The following is a 15,311-nucleotide window of genomic DNA, read 5'->3' as shown; positions in this document are numbered from 1 at the left end:
AAAAAACTAAAAATTTAAATATATGTAACGGTGAGAAAGTATAAAATAAATATGACATTATGTTATTACAAAAAATCTATAGTCACATTTTTCTAAAAAATGGTGGCCTAAAAAGATTTGTGGTCACGGTTTTGCAAGTGACCTAAAAGAGTCTATGGTCACGGTTTTTGGAAGTGACCTAACAGGGTCTATCGGTCACGGTTTTGGGGGTGACCTAAAAGGATCTATGGTCACGATTTTATGAAAAGGTGATATAAAAGGGGTCTATGGTCACGATTTTGATGGGTGACCTAAAAGGTCTATAGTCACGGTTTTGAAGAGTGACCTAAAAGAGTCTCACTACAAAAAAAAAGGGTTTAAAATGGCATTGATATTAAGGCGGTTTTAAAGAACCGCCATAATATCCAGCCATTATGGCAATTTTCGTTGCTGCTGGAATTGGCTTTGTATATTTTGGCGGTTCTAGTAATTATGGCGGTTTTGAACTGCCGTTTTCCCACGTATATAAAATAAAAGAACTCCAACCCCTCCTCATTCAACGAAACACATTCGACGCTCTCATCTCCCTTCTATCTATCCTTCTAGGGCTTCTCCTCTCTCCGCCGTGTAAAGAAGCTCTACGACAACGCCGTTCTTCCTTCTAGGGCTTTTCCTCTCTCCGCCGGTTACAATCCCTCCATGGTACCTCTCTCTCTCAAGTTAAGCTGAAACAGTTACTTCTCCTCTTCGACAAATGCTGTTTTATTTTGTTTTTTCTGTTAGTGCTGTGGAGACGAAGATTCCGGCGAGAGGCAAGGCTCTGGTGGCTAAACCTCAGTATTTTGATTCCAGAAGGCACCGATTTCTTCGTTTTTGTTTGGGTTAGGGTTTCAAAATTATTTTTGGTGCTGATTTATGGGGGTTTTTGTTTCTCTGCAGCTCCGCAATCGGGTCTTCCATTGAAGCATTGGATTGACGTTGGTGCGGGGGTGATTGACGCCGATTACAGAGGACCGGTTGGGGTGATACTGTTCAACCAGTCGACGATCTCAGGTCTTCTTTCGTAACTTTACCCCTTCCTCTCTCTCTCTCTCTCTCTCTCTCTCTCAACTCAGATCTTCTATTGCTTACTTCTATTAAGGTGTTTCTCTGATCTCCGATCTCAGATCTCAGAAAAAATCTGTCATAGCTTAGTTTCACAAAGCTTACATCCTTATTTGTGATTACTTATTAAGGTTTGGATTTTTCGTGTTTAACTTTCTATGCGTTGTTATCTTCTTAAAATTATTCTGGATTGTTTATATTTGCACTCTGTTTATCTGAGATGGCTAAATTTTCTTCTCTTTTTTTCCCTTGCAACTCTATAACTGACATAGTCGGCTGTTAGGAATTAATTAAAGTGGTTACAGTTAGCTAGTTAATTTGTTAGGTGCTTGGTTGGTGATGTAAGGAGTTAAGAGTGTGCTGTTGCAAGTTAACTATATGATGGTGTTGGTGTAGTTGGCATAGCTTTTCCTCCCTTAAATATGAACTTTTGGCATCCATTTTTACTTAAATGATCTTTTAGTTCTGATTTTCCTATACTATATTAAATTGAATTTTGTATAGTTAGTAGTTACTCTGAGATACAAGGATGTATATTTATCATATTCTGAAGTGACTATAGTATCTATTTTTGGGTTCTGTGTGTTTTCATAAACTATATATGAAATTAATTTCATTCTTTATGATATTTTTGGGTTCTGTGTGTTTTCTTCTTCTGGCTTCTATCTTCAACTGCTTCACAAACGCAGGTACTCTTAATTTTAGCTTCTCAGGAAAGCAGAAACCAGCTTCTCAATTTCCATGGCTCCACCCAGGTACTCTTCTCTCGACTCTTCTTTATCTTCTTTCTCAATTGATCCTTTCATATGCGCTTTCTTAACTCTGTTAAAATTCATCCTCTAAGGAAGGGTTTCTCTAAGTCTCTTAGTCAAGTCAACTCTTAACTGTGCACATTTCTTTTAGCTTTTTATGGAATTTATAGTTTTTCTGGTGCTTCTGGTGCCAGATGACAGCATATTTAGTCAAAGCAAACTCCAGTTCAAATTCATTTAAACTTTTAAAGAATTGCTAACTGAAAATTGATGCTGTTGGAAAAATTTTCAATATTTTGTATTGGGTTTATCATCAGTGCCATGTAGAAAAATCATCAGGAAATGATTTTGAGAAATTATTGTTTAAACCTGAGGAAATCATCAGTGCCATGTGGGATCTCTGTCTTTCACATTTGTACCCTTCCTTTTAATAAATCATTCCATCTTATATGCTTTCAACTTCTAGACAGATGGGCTTCCAGTAACACAGTGAAACATTATGTTATCAAGTTCTAAGCTTCTGTTTAGGTTTAATCTACATAATTCTAAGGGATTCTTCTGTAGTTTATTTAGTGTTTGTTACCTTCCAATATGTGCTAATAAATATAGAATCTGTTGCTTTTTGTTCTGAATTGAGTTTCTCAAAATTCTCCTTGTTTAATGCATACTCCTCCACTTGGCTTTTAAACTCCTTCTCTCTTGTTTCGAGCTCTTTTGCTTTGCCTTCAACTTGCAAGACGTTATTATATTAGATGAAAAATTTAATACAAGAGGTTATATGTGATGCGGACACAATATAAACTCACCAAAACTGAGTGTGACATATAATTGACTGCATTAAAATCCATGATCATATGTGTCAAAACAAAAAATTATTTGGTTATCGTTTTGAAAGGTTTAAAGGTTGAATGTGTCAAAACTTTCTGCTGAGGTTGTGTTTTTTCTTTTTCATTTTTTGATTATATATGAACTAATCTTCTTTTTGCCATTTTATTTGAGCAGGAAATTGGAAAGTCTTGAAGTAAGACATTCTTTTCATCTCACATTTGTCTTTTCTATATATTGTGCATTTGATGCATCAGGTTCATATTTCATGTTTCCTCTGAACTTTTATTAGTGATGCTGAACATTCTGGTTGTGTTTAAAATATAGGCACTAAAGAAAACCTTTCAAGAAATTGGATCACAATGTAAAAATACAGGATTTCTTGGGTTCAAGGTAAGTTATTGTGATAGTTGAATTGTCACTTTTTAAGAGCTTTTGATGGGTCTGACTTTGCTTCTTTTCCATCTTACAGCAGTCAAACTGTGGAGGTACAATTTCTTCATAAACATCACAATGATCATGATTAAAATAGCTTTAGAAAATTTAAGTTGGAAGTTAAACAACAAAAATGTTCCACATGCAGGAATTAACTCATCAAGTAAGGCTTCTACAAATGCAGCTAACAGATGTACATCAGAAACTGAGGTGAAACTTTGGAGCTTTTGGTTGTTAAAGTATTTCTTTTTCTTCTTGATGTTATATTATTGCTCTCTAACTGAATTATTGTTGATTTGACCTAGGCTTAGTTATTTGTGACCTGAGTCATTTTTCTGTGGATTAGTTGTGCTAGTAAGTGATATGGTGACTAAAATATTATAAATTGATAAATAATCATACAAATGGATGTGTTATGTATTGTATAGCTTTTTAGTAATGATTAAGATAAATCCACCCACAGTCCATTTGTATCGTGTCACGTTTTATACAGATCATGAAGTTGATTTATACTTTGGATTTTGTCACAATTTGACCACTATTTAGTATTTTGAACCGAAAATATATTTCTTTACTAGTCGACTTTTCTCGAAAGCCCCAGATTTTCTTTGTTAGCAGTTGGGTAGAGCTTGCTTAATAATTTGAATATTTCCTGTGATTTAAAATGGATGACAGTTTTTTATCTTTTAATTCAGAGTCTTCATAGCAGAAGCAGTTGCCCTGATTGCTCCTCCCAACCCCCATAGCAATAGACACACTGCTACCTCTTCTGTGCAAATAATAGATTGCCATTTAGATATGAAATTGTACTCAAGCATAGCATTAAGATGGTTTCAAATCCAAAATGTATAAATTGATATTTTGGTTTATTCATATGGACACTTGTTGATCATCCTTCTAATGTTGGCATAATTGCTGTTTCCTGTTCTTGGCTGTATTGCTGTATGAGGTTAACAAAATCTCAGGATCAGTGCTTTCAGTTCAAACAAGCGACTCCAGAAGTAAAAAGTATAGTAGGAGAGGTTAGTCTCATGTGTTCTTATTATGTATGCTCACTGTCTAAGCATCTTCAAAGATTTTGTTTGTAGCATTAGTTAACTACCCTATTATCTTTTGGACATAATAAATAATTAAACAATCAAATACTAATTAATTATCAATATATAAGAATCCAAAGCCCCTTGTGTCTTGAGAAGAATTGGAAATATGACGTGTTTGTCAGTTTCAAAGGGGAAACTCGCTTCAACTTCACCAATCATCTTTATGCAACTCTCTGCAGACACTGCATAGTTGCCTTCAGGGATGATACTAGGCTCTGAAAGGAGGACCTATATCAGCAGGCCTTCTGGAAGCTATTGAAGGATCACAGGTTCTGATTGTGGTCTTCTCTATCAACTATTCATGTTATAGCACTAGCCACACCTTTATTTGCAGTCTCTTTCTACACCTTTGAGCTGCTTATAAATTAATTTATAGATTAGTTATTCTATATTCTCATAGTTTAAAAAGAAAGAAACTGGTTTTATATAAGAAATGACAAAATGCAAGCACTCAGAAGGTGTTCTAGGCGGTGATGTATAAATCGCAAGCTATACCTTATTTTGAGTGATATTTTATTAAATAAATAATTTTTATTCTTCATTGAAAGATATAAATATATAATACACCATAGTATTATCCTAATTTTGATCCGTACAAGAGTTGTCTTGAGCACATTCTTGTAGCTCGTAGTAACTAGTAACGTGTTATTAATTGTCCTTATTGTCAGTTGATCCTTTTTATACCATCTATTGAATTTTATATCTTAACAACTAAATTTATTCTATTTTTTATTACCCATGTAGTAAATCTTAAGTTTTCAAGCTACTCTCTTCCGTATATATTGATAAATTATTTTAATCTGTTTTGATATATTTACATGAATAAACAAAATAAAATACGCACACTTGGGTGAGTTCCATCAAGACCAAAGAGTTATAAGCAATACTTAGAAGACGAGTATAAATTAACATTGATTAAGATATTACAAAATTTTCATTGAATAATTATGGTTCATTGATATGTAGTTTTTCTTGTACTGTCTTAATTGAAGATTTTGTGTTCTCTGTTTTTTTCTTGGTGTATTTAGGTCACAATCTGCTGAGATTGAAAATAGTCAAAGAGGTAACAAGCATAGTGAGTCCCAAACAATCATCAAGTGTATCTGATGATATAGTTGGGATGCATTCTCCTCTACATGAATTAGAAAAGCTACTAGTTTTGGACTCACAAAATTAAACAATCAAATGTAAAATATAATTGCACCTGAGTTATGTAAATTTTTTTATAAAGTTTTGATATTGAGATCTGAGTTTCTTTCATTTTGCAACAGCTTGAAGCATGTGCCTGGCTTCATTGAGAGAGCTGAGGAGCTAAAAGAAAAGGGTGTGGAGGAATCAATTTAGGTAAAAAAAATATTTGTCGTATATTATTTTTTATTCGTGCACAATCTCACCTAATTTCAGTCTTGGGATATCTTATATATAAACAAATATTGATGAATTAATTTAGGTTCTAATTCTTTTTAGTTATTTTTAATATTGAATTGTCATTACTAATTTTTTCTGGTATTTTTTCTTGGCAGATTACTGATTACTTGGAACAAAGATTTTACAAGAATTTATGTAATGAAAACTTGGCTTCTGTGAACGTTAGTCTTGTGTATATATAAAAAATTGTTATAGTTGTATATTTATAGCGAATTATTTTTTTTTATATCCAATACTAAAAAATCATATATTATGTTTGATACTTTGTATACGAATTATTTTTTTTTATACCCAATACTAAAAAATCATATATTATGTTTAATACTTTGTTCATGAGCTATATAATATTTTGTTTATGGATTATAATTTTTTGTTATTGTGAAATTTTAATCAAAAAATTATTTGTTTAACGCGATAAAAATGATTGTAAAAATTTCCTTTTAAATGATAAAAATTGTCACTTTTATTCGGTAAAAAGGGCGGTTTGTAGCTGCCATTTTAAACAGCAAGAAATGTCATTTTAATTCGGTAAAAATGGCGGTTTCAAATGCCATTTTAACCAATAAAAATGCTTCATCAGGGTAAAAATGGCGGTTCAAAATGCCATTTTAACCTGTAAAAACAGCGGTTTCAAATGCCATTTTAACAAACCAAAAATGTCACTCTATTAAAGTAAAAATGGCGGTTCATAAACGCCGTTTTAACCAACAAAAAATGCTGTTTTATCCTGGAAATAATGGCAGTTTGAACTGCCGTTTTAACCAATAAAAAAATACCGTTTTATCCTGGAAATAACAGCGGTTTGAACCGCCGTTTTAACCCAACTCAAAAACTACCATTTTAACCAGGTAATAACGGCGGTTTGAACCGCCATTTTAACCAACTCAAAAACCGCCGTTTTAACCAGGTAATTGTGGCGGTTTTTTGAAAACCGCCGTAATAACCAAATGGCGCTTCAAATTATGGCGGTTTTTCTTGAGTGCCGTTCAAGGTAATAATGACGGTTCAAACCGCCGTAATAACCTTAAAAAACCGCCGTAATTACCAAGTTTTTTTGTAGTGTCTATGGTCACGGTTTTTGAGAGTGACCTAAAAATGTCGTTTTGCCGTTGTTAAAAAAAAAAAACCCGAATTCCCTCTTCCCTCACTTGAATCTCTCAATGTCTCACTCACACACTCACTAATACACTCAGAGAGGGGTCTTCTTCTCGCAGCCACCGGCCACCACCACCACACTGCTCCCTGCGTCATCATTGAGTGCACGACGTTGTCGCCTCTTATAGTGGCTCACTGCACTACGTTGTCGCATGATGGTGTTCCCCATGTATCTGTCGTTATCGTTGCTTCCTCGTTCGGCGTTGCTCGCAGTCGTTGCTGCCTCACCGTCTGTATCGTCACCATGGTTGGTCTCCCTCTTCTCTCCGTTTGCGTCGTCTACGTGCTCAGCTATATTTGTTCCCTCTTCCTCTGACCTCTTCGCTTAACAATGTACCAAATTCCTAAACTAAAAATCAAATTGAGCTTTAATGTTTTTTTTAAGTTGTAATCTCATAACTTAAATCTTTTAGATTAGATAAAGTTTCTAGGACATGTTAATTTTTGTCATTATAATCACATTTTGTGGTGATGTTGCTTCCCGAAACTATATCATTCACGCAGTTTCTGTAGGTTAATCCTCTAGTCTTTTTTGATATTTGATAGTTGCTATGTTGTTCACTTTTTGCTTGTTGTGTTAGTTGTTTCTTGTTGAATTTATTAAACTTTTTGCTTTGCTGCTAGTTGCTGTATTTGTCAAATCTTGCTGCTATGTTGCTAATTTGTTAAATTAGTAAGTAGCTAATTGTTGCCGTGTTAGTTATTTCTAGTTGAATTTATTAAATTTTGTGCTATGTAATTATTGCTGTCTAGTTGTTCTTGTTGTTGGGTTGCTTCTTGTTTTTATGTTTTGTTTGTTATGTTGTTATTACTGTTATGTTACTTCAATTGTTCTTGATGTTAGGTTTCTTGCCGTAAATTATTGAAATTGATTTTCTTTTCGTATGGGCAAAAATATTAGATTTAATCAAGAAGATGCATCTTCTAGTAATAATTTGAATATTCCTTTGTTATTTGATTCTTGTGTTATACTTACATGAGATTATAAGACCTTGTGTTGGTGAAATTTGTAAGTTATTGGGCCACTATCAGCAGCACGAAAAATTACGTGACCAAGAAAAAATATCATCATACCAATAAAGAAATAAAAAAAATTAATTCCATAGATTGCTTAATATTAATAATTTGGAAATTTCTGGTGATATATAGTTGGTTTTTTAGCTCTCACACTAAGGAAACCATATATGACTAGGTACATGTTGTTTTGTTTCAAGAGCTTACTAACACATGTTTTTGTTGTTGAGCTTACTATTGAACATGTTAACCTACTGATGAACCACTATTTTATGACTTATTTTGTATCGAATAGAGTGGATTTTGTCAACTATCGTCACACTTATTCATGTAAATTGCATATTTTTAAGTTCCCTTCATAATTTTGTGCTATGATTGAAAACATGCTTCCTAGGCCTTAAAATCGCTCATTTTTAATCCTCTTTTATTACCATTCGATGCCGTGATATGTGCGTTAAGTGATTTCAGGTTTCCTACCTAGGAGTTTGGGTATGGTTCATTACATGTCTAAAAAATAATAAACGTTACAATCAGAAGCTAAGTATGAACACACATTATTGCCAAGTGTGGATGACTCTTCTCTTTTTTACAATATCAATACTTTAATTTGGTCTCGTTGCTAACACGATTCACACAAACACGTATCTCACTCTAACACGTTTGTGACATTATATTTTTCTTCCAATTTTTTAAGTGCTACATTTACTAGTAACTTACGAAGCTGAATCTCTTTGCTCAAGTTAATTGATGCAATGTATTAGTAACTAAGTATGTATTTTTTAATTTAGAATTTTATTTTTATTTTGTTGCTCATTTTTTTACTAATTACTCAATCATTAAAAAGCACTGAATGTGTATGCACATTAATGCTAGCTAAGTACTTCTTGATTATGTTTGTCTTAACTGTTGCTGTTTATTGTTTAAGTTTTGACATCTTTTTCACCTCCTTTTCTTTTGTAGTTGACTAGTTAGTATGAATGATTTGATAGTGGGCTATTATCCATTCCTTATAGAATGTGTTTACTAATTTTAATTTTAACGATGATTTGGCATTATTTATGTTGTGTTGTCTGATTGAGTGCCTTTACAATCATGTGAGTAAAATAGCCTAGTTTTTGGTAATTTTTTTAGTTTATTTCTCAATATCTTACTGGGATTATATGATGCATAATGTTCAAAACTCTTTGATTGTTTTGTCTTGAAAATTTTATTTTAGATGTGTTGTTGATTGTGATCAGCATCATCATATTTATTTATTTACTTTGCAAATATAGAACATTGGATTGAATTGGTAGTTTAGTCTATTTGATGGATTTGCTAGAAAAATTGATCTGCTAGTTTAAGGTCTATGTTGTTATGTCATTTTACCTTGTTGTGTGGTATAAATACAATCTATGTTTTAATCACTAGCAGAAATTTTCATATTTGTAACATGCCAGTTTGGTGTATTGGCTTGTACGATGCTTATCTTGTTTGTGGTGATTTTAAAAGGCCTATAACAAATTCGATGAGATTTCATTTTACTTTATTGATTGCATACATAATCACCTTAACACCAAAGTAAAGGTAGGCATGGCTTTTCTATTCTGCTAGTCTATTTTTTGTTTGATCGTAATATTCTGGCAGTTTAGACTACATAGACTTTTAAGAATATGAGAATTTGAGAATTGTGCCATGTGCTCTCTCATACATTATTCCTTTGTATATACACAATAATTCATAATAATTTACAATTTTTTTATATGTATATCATGCAGAAGGAATCACAATTGCAAATCCTTTATCAAGCTCATCTTTAATCACTCTTGTCAAAAATGCATCGAATAGTTCACAAGAACTGTCATCTAATCCAATATGACATTTAACACTCCAGTTGCAATAGTGATAATGAAGCAGGATAAGTTGATATGACAAATATGAAGCAAATAAGATATAGTGATGATGAAGCATATCTAGCAGGATAAGTTTATCTAGATGTAATATTTTGATGTCTTCTGTACTTTTTTTTAAGAGACTTTACCCAGTATTACATATAACGGATAAATTACACCCTATTTTGATTTGTGCTATTTGGACTAAAAATATATTTAGCTTATAATGTAAATTTTATTATTTAGATTTCTTGAATTTCTCTTTTTTAGACCTATTTTGTGATTACCATAATTTTGGGATGTGATTATGCTTTAAAAAAAATAAATCTCAAAAAATAGAGTAAGCTATGATCATGGTTTTAAAATAGGGTGACCATAGATAAGGCTATGGTAATGGTTTTTCAAAAGGATGACCATAGAGTAACTTATGGTCACGATTTTAAAATAGGGTGACCACAGATAAGTTATGGTCACGCTAAAAACCGTAACCATAGAAAAGACTATGGTCACGGTTTTTTAAAAGGGTTACCATAGAGTAAGCTATAGTCATGGTTTTAAAATAGGGTGACCATAGATAAGCTATGTTTACGCTAAAACCGTGACTATAGATAAGGCTATGGTCACAATTTTTCAAAAGGGTGACCATATAGCGATCTATGCTCATGATTTTAAAATAGGGTAACCATAGATAAGCTATCGTCACGCTAAAACCGTTATCATAGATCAACCTCTGGTCATGGTTTTACAAAAGTGTGAACAAAGAATAGGCTATCGTCACATTTTAAAATAGGGGTGACCTTGAGTAGGCTATGGTCACGGTATAATTTTCTAGGGGTGACCATAGAGTAAGCTATGGTCATGGTTTTAAAATAGGATGACCACAGATAAGCTATGGTCACGCTAAAACTGTGACCATAAATAAGACTATGGTCACGGTTTTACAAAAGGGTGACCATAGATCAAGCTATGGTCACAATTTTTACGCATAAGCATAGAGTAACATATGGTCACGGTAAAAAAACATGGTCTAAAGTGTCAGAATTTAAAAACTACAACTGTGACCATAGCTAGAAAAACTATGATAATAGATCTATGGTTACAGTAAAATAGGCCACAGTGGAAAAACTGTGACCATAAATCTATGGTCACCCTTTTCACTAGCTATTAATTGTGACCATAGACCATTTTTTTGGTAATGTGTCTTGTCCAAATTGGCATGTGTGATAAGGTGATTAGGAGATTATTTTTATTGTGTATTGTAGTAGTTCAAACATGTATATAAAATGATGTCTAAATATAAGTATATGAATGAAATTAAGATAAACTTTACTAATTTCTTTTGAAATACAAATTTGATAATATCAAAATCGATCTTAAAGAGATATAGTCACATGAAATATACATACACAAATAAACAACTAAAACTAATTATGCTGCATGTGATGAACTATTTGATCTATAATTAAGCAGAGCAAGCTTTGATAAAATGCCTAATAGTTTTCATATCCCATGCAGCCTTTTGCTTTTGAGATTTATTGTTACTCATTGTTCTAATTTGTATAAATTCAAAAAAATTATTATCATAAAAAAATAAAAAATCCAAGAACATCAGCAACACAATCCAATTAATTTTTTTAAAATAGTAACTTATAAGTAACAGATACAAATTATTTCAGATAAAAAACGTATTACTATTATAAAAAAATTGACTTCATACCAATAAAAAAAATCTATTCATATTCGTAGGCAATAAAGAAAGAAAATTATGAAGAAAAAGAAAGAGTTCACTTATAGATTGTTGTTGTTGAATGAATGATGTAGAATAAATGTCGGTCTAGAATTTACCAAAGGAATTTCGTTGCAAGCATAGTCCAAACCAACAATTAATCCTCAATCAAAGTTTAAAAGGTTTGTCACAATACAAATCTAAATAACCGGAAGTATTAATCCAGGGTCGTTCTCCCTAGGAATTGCAGGAAAGTGTGCATATTATTGGTTTTGGAGGAAATTAGGGGTGAGATAGCAATTGACAAGAAATGTAAATAACAAGGTAAATGACAATTAACTAATAAAGAAAAGGAAATCAAATGGTAAAAAGGTCTTGGCAAGAGTTGATAGTTAAAGATCACTATCCTTGTTACCAACCACAATATGATAATTGCAAGGATCAATCCCATTTTGTCATCCTCTAACAATTGAAGGAAAGTCAAATGAGCTTCATTAATCCTAACCTATAAGTCCTAGCCATCTCACCTATTGAATTAGGGAAGACTAGTGTCAATGGAAACAAATTATCAATCACTTGGACATTAGTAACTCAAGGTCACCTAACTTATCATCCCAAGCTAAGAATACAAAATTCTACACTAAAATCCAACCAAGCATTTTATCAAACACTTGGAAGGTATAAAATAAAAGCATAGAAAATTAACAAGTAATATAAAATCTATGACTACCCAAAGTAAGAAAGTAACAATAACAACTTAATTAAACAATAAGAAAATAAAAACATGAATTGGGTTAATTGAAATTAAAATCAACAAAGTGCTCATAAATATGAAAGTAACAAAATAGAAGAAATTAACAAGAAGAACTAAGAAAGCAAGGATGTAGTAATAAGAAATTGCAATGAAAACTAAATCAAGATAAGAAATAAACCTAAATTTAAGGGAGATCTAACCTAAATCTAACCTAATTCTAGAGAGAAGAGAGAGCTTCTCTCTTTAGAACATGACCTAAAACATGTTACTAAACTATCCTAATTGCTTTCCCCCTTTCCATTCTTGATTTTGGCTTGAAATACTTTAGAATTGAGTGGATTTGGGCCTTGGCAGCTGTAGAATTCGCCCCCAACGTGCTTCATCAATGAGGTCACGTGCTGCTCGTTACGCATATGCGTGGGTCACATATACGTGTCGCCTGGCAGGTTTTCTCTCCACGCGTATGCATGGACCACGTATACGCGTCGCCTTGAATTCTGCATTCCTTATTTCTTCATGAATTCTCCACTTTGCATGCTTTTCTTCCATTTCTTTTAAGCCATTCTTGCCTTAAAAGCCTTAAATCACTCAAACAAATATATCAAGGCATCGAATGGGAGAAAATTGAGTTAATTTTAGCAATTTAAAAGCCTAAAAAGCATGTTTTCAATCATTAAGCAAAAATTAGGGAGAATTACAAAATCATGCTATTTGAGTGAATAAATATGGGAAAAGTTGATAAAGTCCACCAAATTCAATACAAGATAAACCATAAAATTGTGGTTTATCAATCTTCCCACAATTAAACAATAGCATGTCTTCATGCTAAACCAAGAAAGACAAGAAAGGGGTATCAACATTTATTCAATGTAAACTATCTAAATGCAACCTATCTTCATGAATGCAACTACTTGGTCAAAATAAATCAATTCCCAATAATACCTATATGAACATAAGGGCTAAAGCAATCACAATCAAATTAAATTTACAATTGAATTGAGTTATTAAAAAGAATTATAAACTTGCAAGATAAGAGATGATCATAGGTGAAAACATGTAATTGAGCAATCGAACCCTCACCGGATGTGTATCCGCTTTAGTCGCTCAAGTGAATAGGGTTGATTCACTCAATTCCCTTCTAATCATGCTTTCTAAGATTTGTTTTTCATCTAACAATCAACAATTATTCAATGCATGTATACAAATATCATGAGAACTTTTTCATAGGTTGTAATGGGGCTGGGGTCAAGGTAAGATTGTATTTGGTCAAGTACAGTAGACTAAAATTTGAATATTTAATTAACTTAAACATCCCACCCAACCTACAACATATTTAACTCTAATGCAAAACCTAACTACCCATTCTTCAATTTTTCACACACTCATGCATTCTCTTTTTTATCACAACACATATGCATTGTAGTTATTACTTACTTTAGGGCATTTTGTCCCCTTTTTATTGATTTTTCTTTTTTTCTTTTTTTTCTTTTTCTTTTTCTCAATTTTTTTCAATAAGATATATACAAAAGTATTAATGCATATGGTTTTAAACCTTTAATGCATGAGTATATACCCAATTCCTAAGATTTTTAACAAAATACAAAATATACTTTTATCACAACCAATGTTCCCAAACTTCTCCATACTTGAATGATACACACTCTCACTAGCCTAAGCTAATCAAAGATCCAAATTAAGGACATTTATTATTTTCCGCTTTAAGGCTAGTAATGTGCTTAATTTAAAAACAAAAGGGGTTTAACATAGGCTCAAAATTAGCTAACAAAGGTGTATAAAAGGGTAAGGGCATTTGGGTAAGTGAGCTAAGGAAATGAATGCCTCAATCATATAAATGTATTCATACACAAAATAATGGACATAAAGAAGCAAACAAATAAAAGATTATAATCATAGAGAGAGAATAACACACAAGAATGAAAATAATGGTTATATGATGCAACCACACAATTAGGCTCAAAACTCACATGCTTATGTGTTCTTAGCTCAAAAACCATGTTCCACAATATATAATTCGAGCAAGTTTCATGAAAAATTTTTTACTCAAATCAATTGGAATGTTAATGCCCTATTAAGAATGAATTTCTTGGAAAATTTCATTATTTTGACTAAGCTTATTATATATATGTAAACCAAGAAAATGCAACTAAAAATTCTAAAAGACCAAAAAATAACAGAAAAAATTAAAATGCGAAAGTGTTGGGATTAGAAATTTGTCACGCAAAAATCACCGATCGGTCAGACGACCTCCCCACCCTTAAAAGTTTGCACCGTCCTCGGTGCATTCAAAGATGAGCAAGGGGGTACGACGACTCTCTAGATTGCCACCTTCAGCTCGTGAGTCAACTAGCTGCTGTGCGTTCTTTTCTCCTGCTCCTTATTTCTAATGATGACTCATCCTAAAAAATATAAAATAGACTAAAATAAAATGAGTAAACATAAAGGCAAGGGAGTATAAATTGTTGGGATGAGGTAATAATGACAAAAATGAAGTGAGTGAAATAGTGTGTGATGTTGTTGAAAACAAGTGTGTCACAACTACACAAAAGGGGCAAGCACTTCACTCATTTTAGTGTGCCTGAGATGCTTTAAAGAAAACTTGTTGGTTAAGACAACAACAAGGGATAAAGAAGTATGAAAGCATTCAAGCAAGAATCAAGCAACAAATTATAACCTCAGCGAAGAAATCCAGCAATGACTATTAACAGCAATGATGCCAAAATAGCATCCTATCAATAATCGGCAGCAATAAACAGTAAACAAGATTAATAATCCAACACTTAGCATGAAAACAGGAAATTAAACAGAAAATTAAACTAACTAACTAATTAACTACTAACAATTAACGACTAAATAATATAAGGAAGATGATAGTAGATGGTAAATGGTAGTGGTAGATGATGATTAGAGGAGGAAAAGAAGAGAGAAGAAGAAAGTAGAAGAAAAGGCTTGGAAAGAAGAGAAGTAAAGAAGTGTGTGAAACAGGGGTGCCCACGCGTACGTGTGAGTCAGGCGTAGGTGTGGGGTGGCAAGTTTGAAATGCGACGCGTGTACGACTAGCAAGCATACACATGATATGGGAAAATAGAGGCTGACACGTACGCGTGGGAAGAATTTGTGCTGGAGGCACAGTTCCCGCACCCTACGCGT

The 15,311-nt window shown here is 32.7% G+C and overlaps 1 protein-coding gene across 14 annotated transcripts; it reads left to right on the top strand.

The window, feature by feature from the left end:
• Window positions 1-533: 533 nt before the first annotated feature.
• Window positions 534-5,909, top strand: LOC110265170 (uncharacterized). 14 transcript variants are annotated; one of them, XR_015892221.1, is made up of 13 exons: window positions 534-681; window positions 763-834; window positions 919-1,032; window positions 1,773-1,838; window positions 2,838-2,856; window positions 2,988-3,053; window positions 3,133-3,148; window positions 3,244-3,305; window positions 4,061-4,117; window positions 4,375-4,464; window positions 5,224-5,258; window positions 5,467-5,539; window positions 5,719-5,909. XR_015892221.1 is itself a non-coding variant. In XM_021108041.2 (11 exons), the coding sequence occupies exons 4-10, from the start codon at window positions 1,825-1,827 to the stop codon at window positions 5,491-5,493; spliced, it is 261 nt and encodes an 86-aa protein (XP_020963700.1). In that variant the 5' UTR covers window positions 534-681; window positions 763-834; window positions 919-1,032; window positions 1,773-1,824; the 3' UTR covers window positions 5,494-5,539; window positions 5,719-5,909. The 14 variants fall into 14 exon arrangements, 3 of the variants coding, with proteins under 3 accessions (XP_020963700.1, XP_020963699.1, XP_088349764.1); XR_015892220.1 differs by having other exon boundaries at window positions 5,224-5,382; XR_015892222.1 differs by having other exon boundaries at window positions 3,791-4,117; window positions 5,224-5,382.
• The last annotated feature ends 9,402 nt before the right edge of the window (window positions 5,910-15,311 follow it).

The sequence above is a fragment of the Arachis ipaensis genome, chromosome B7, assembly GCF_059453495.1.
Source record: "Arachis ipaensis isolate K30076 ecotype BB chromosome B7, ASM5945349v1, whole genome shotgun sequence".
In the NCBI taxonomy this organism is placed as follows: domain Eukaryota; kingdom Viridiplantae; phylum Streptophyta; class Magnoliopsida; order Fabales; family Fabaceae; genus Arachis; species Arachis ipaensis.
The sequence above is the reverse complement of the archived record's forward strand: the minus strand, read 5'-3'. Positions and strand labels throughout refer to the sequence as shown.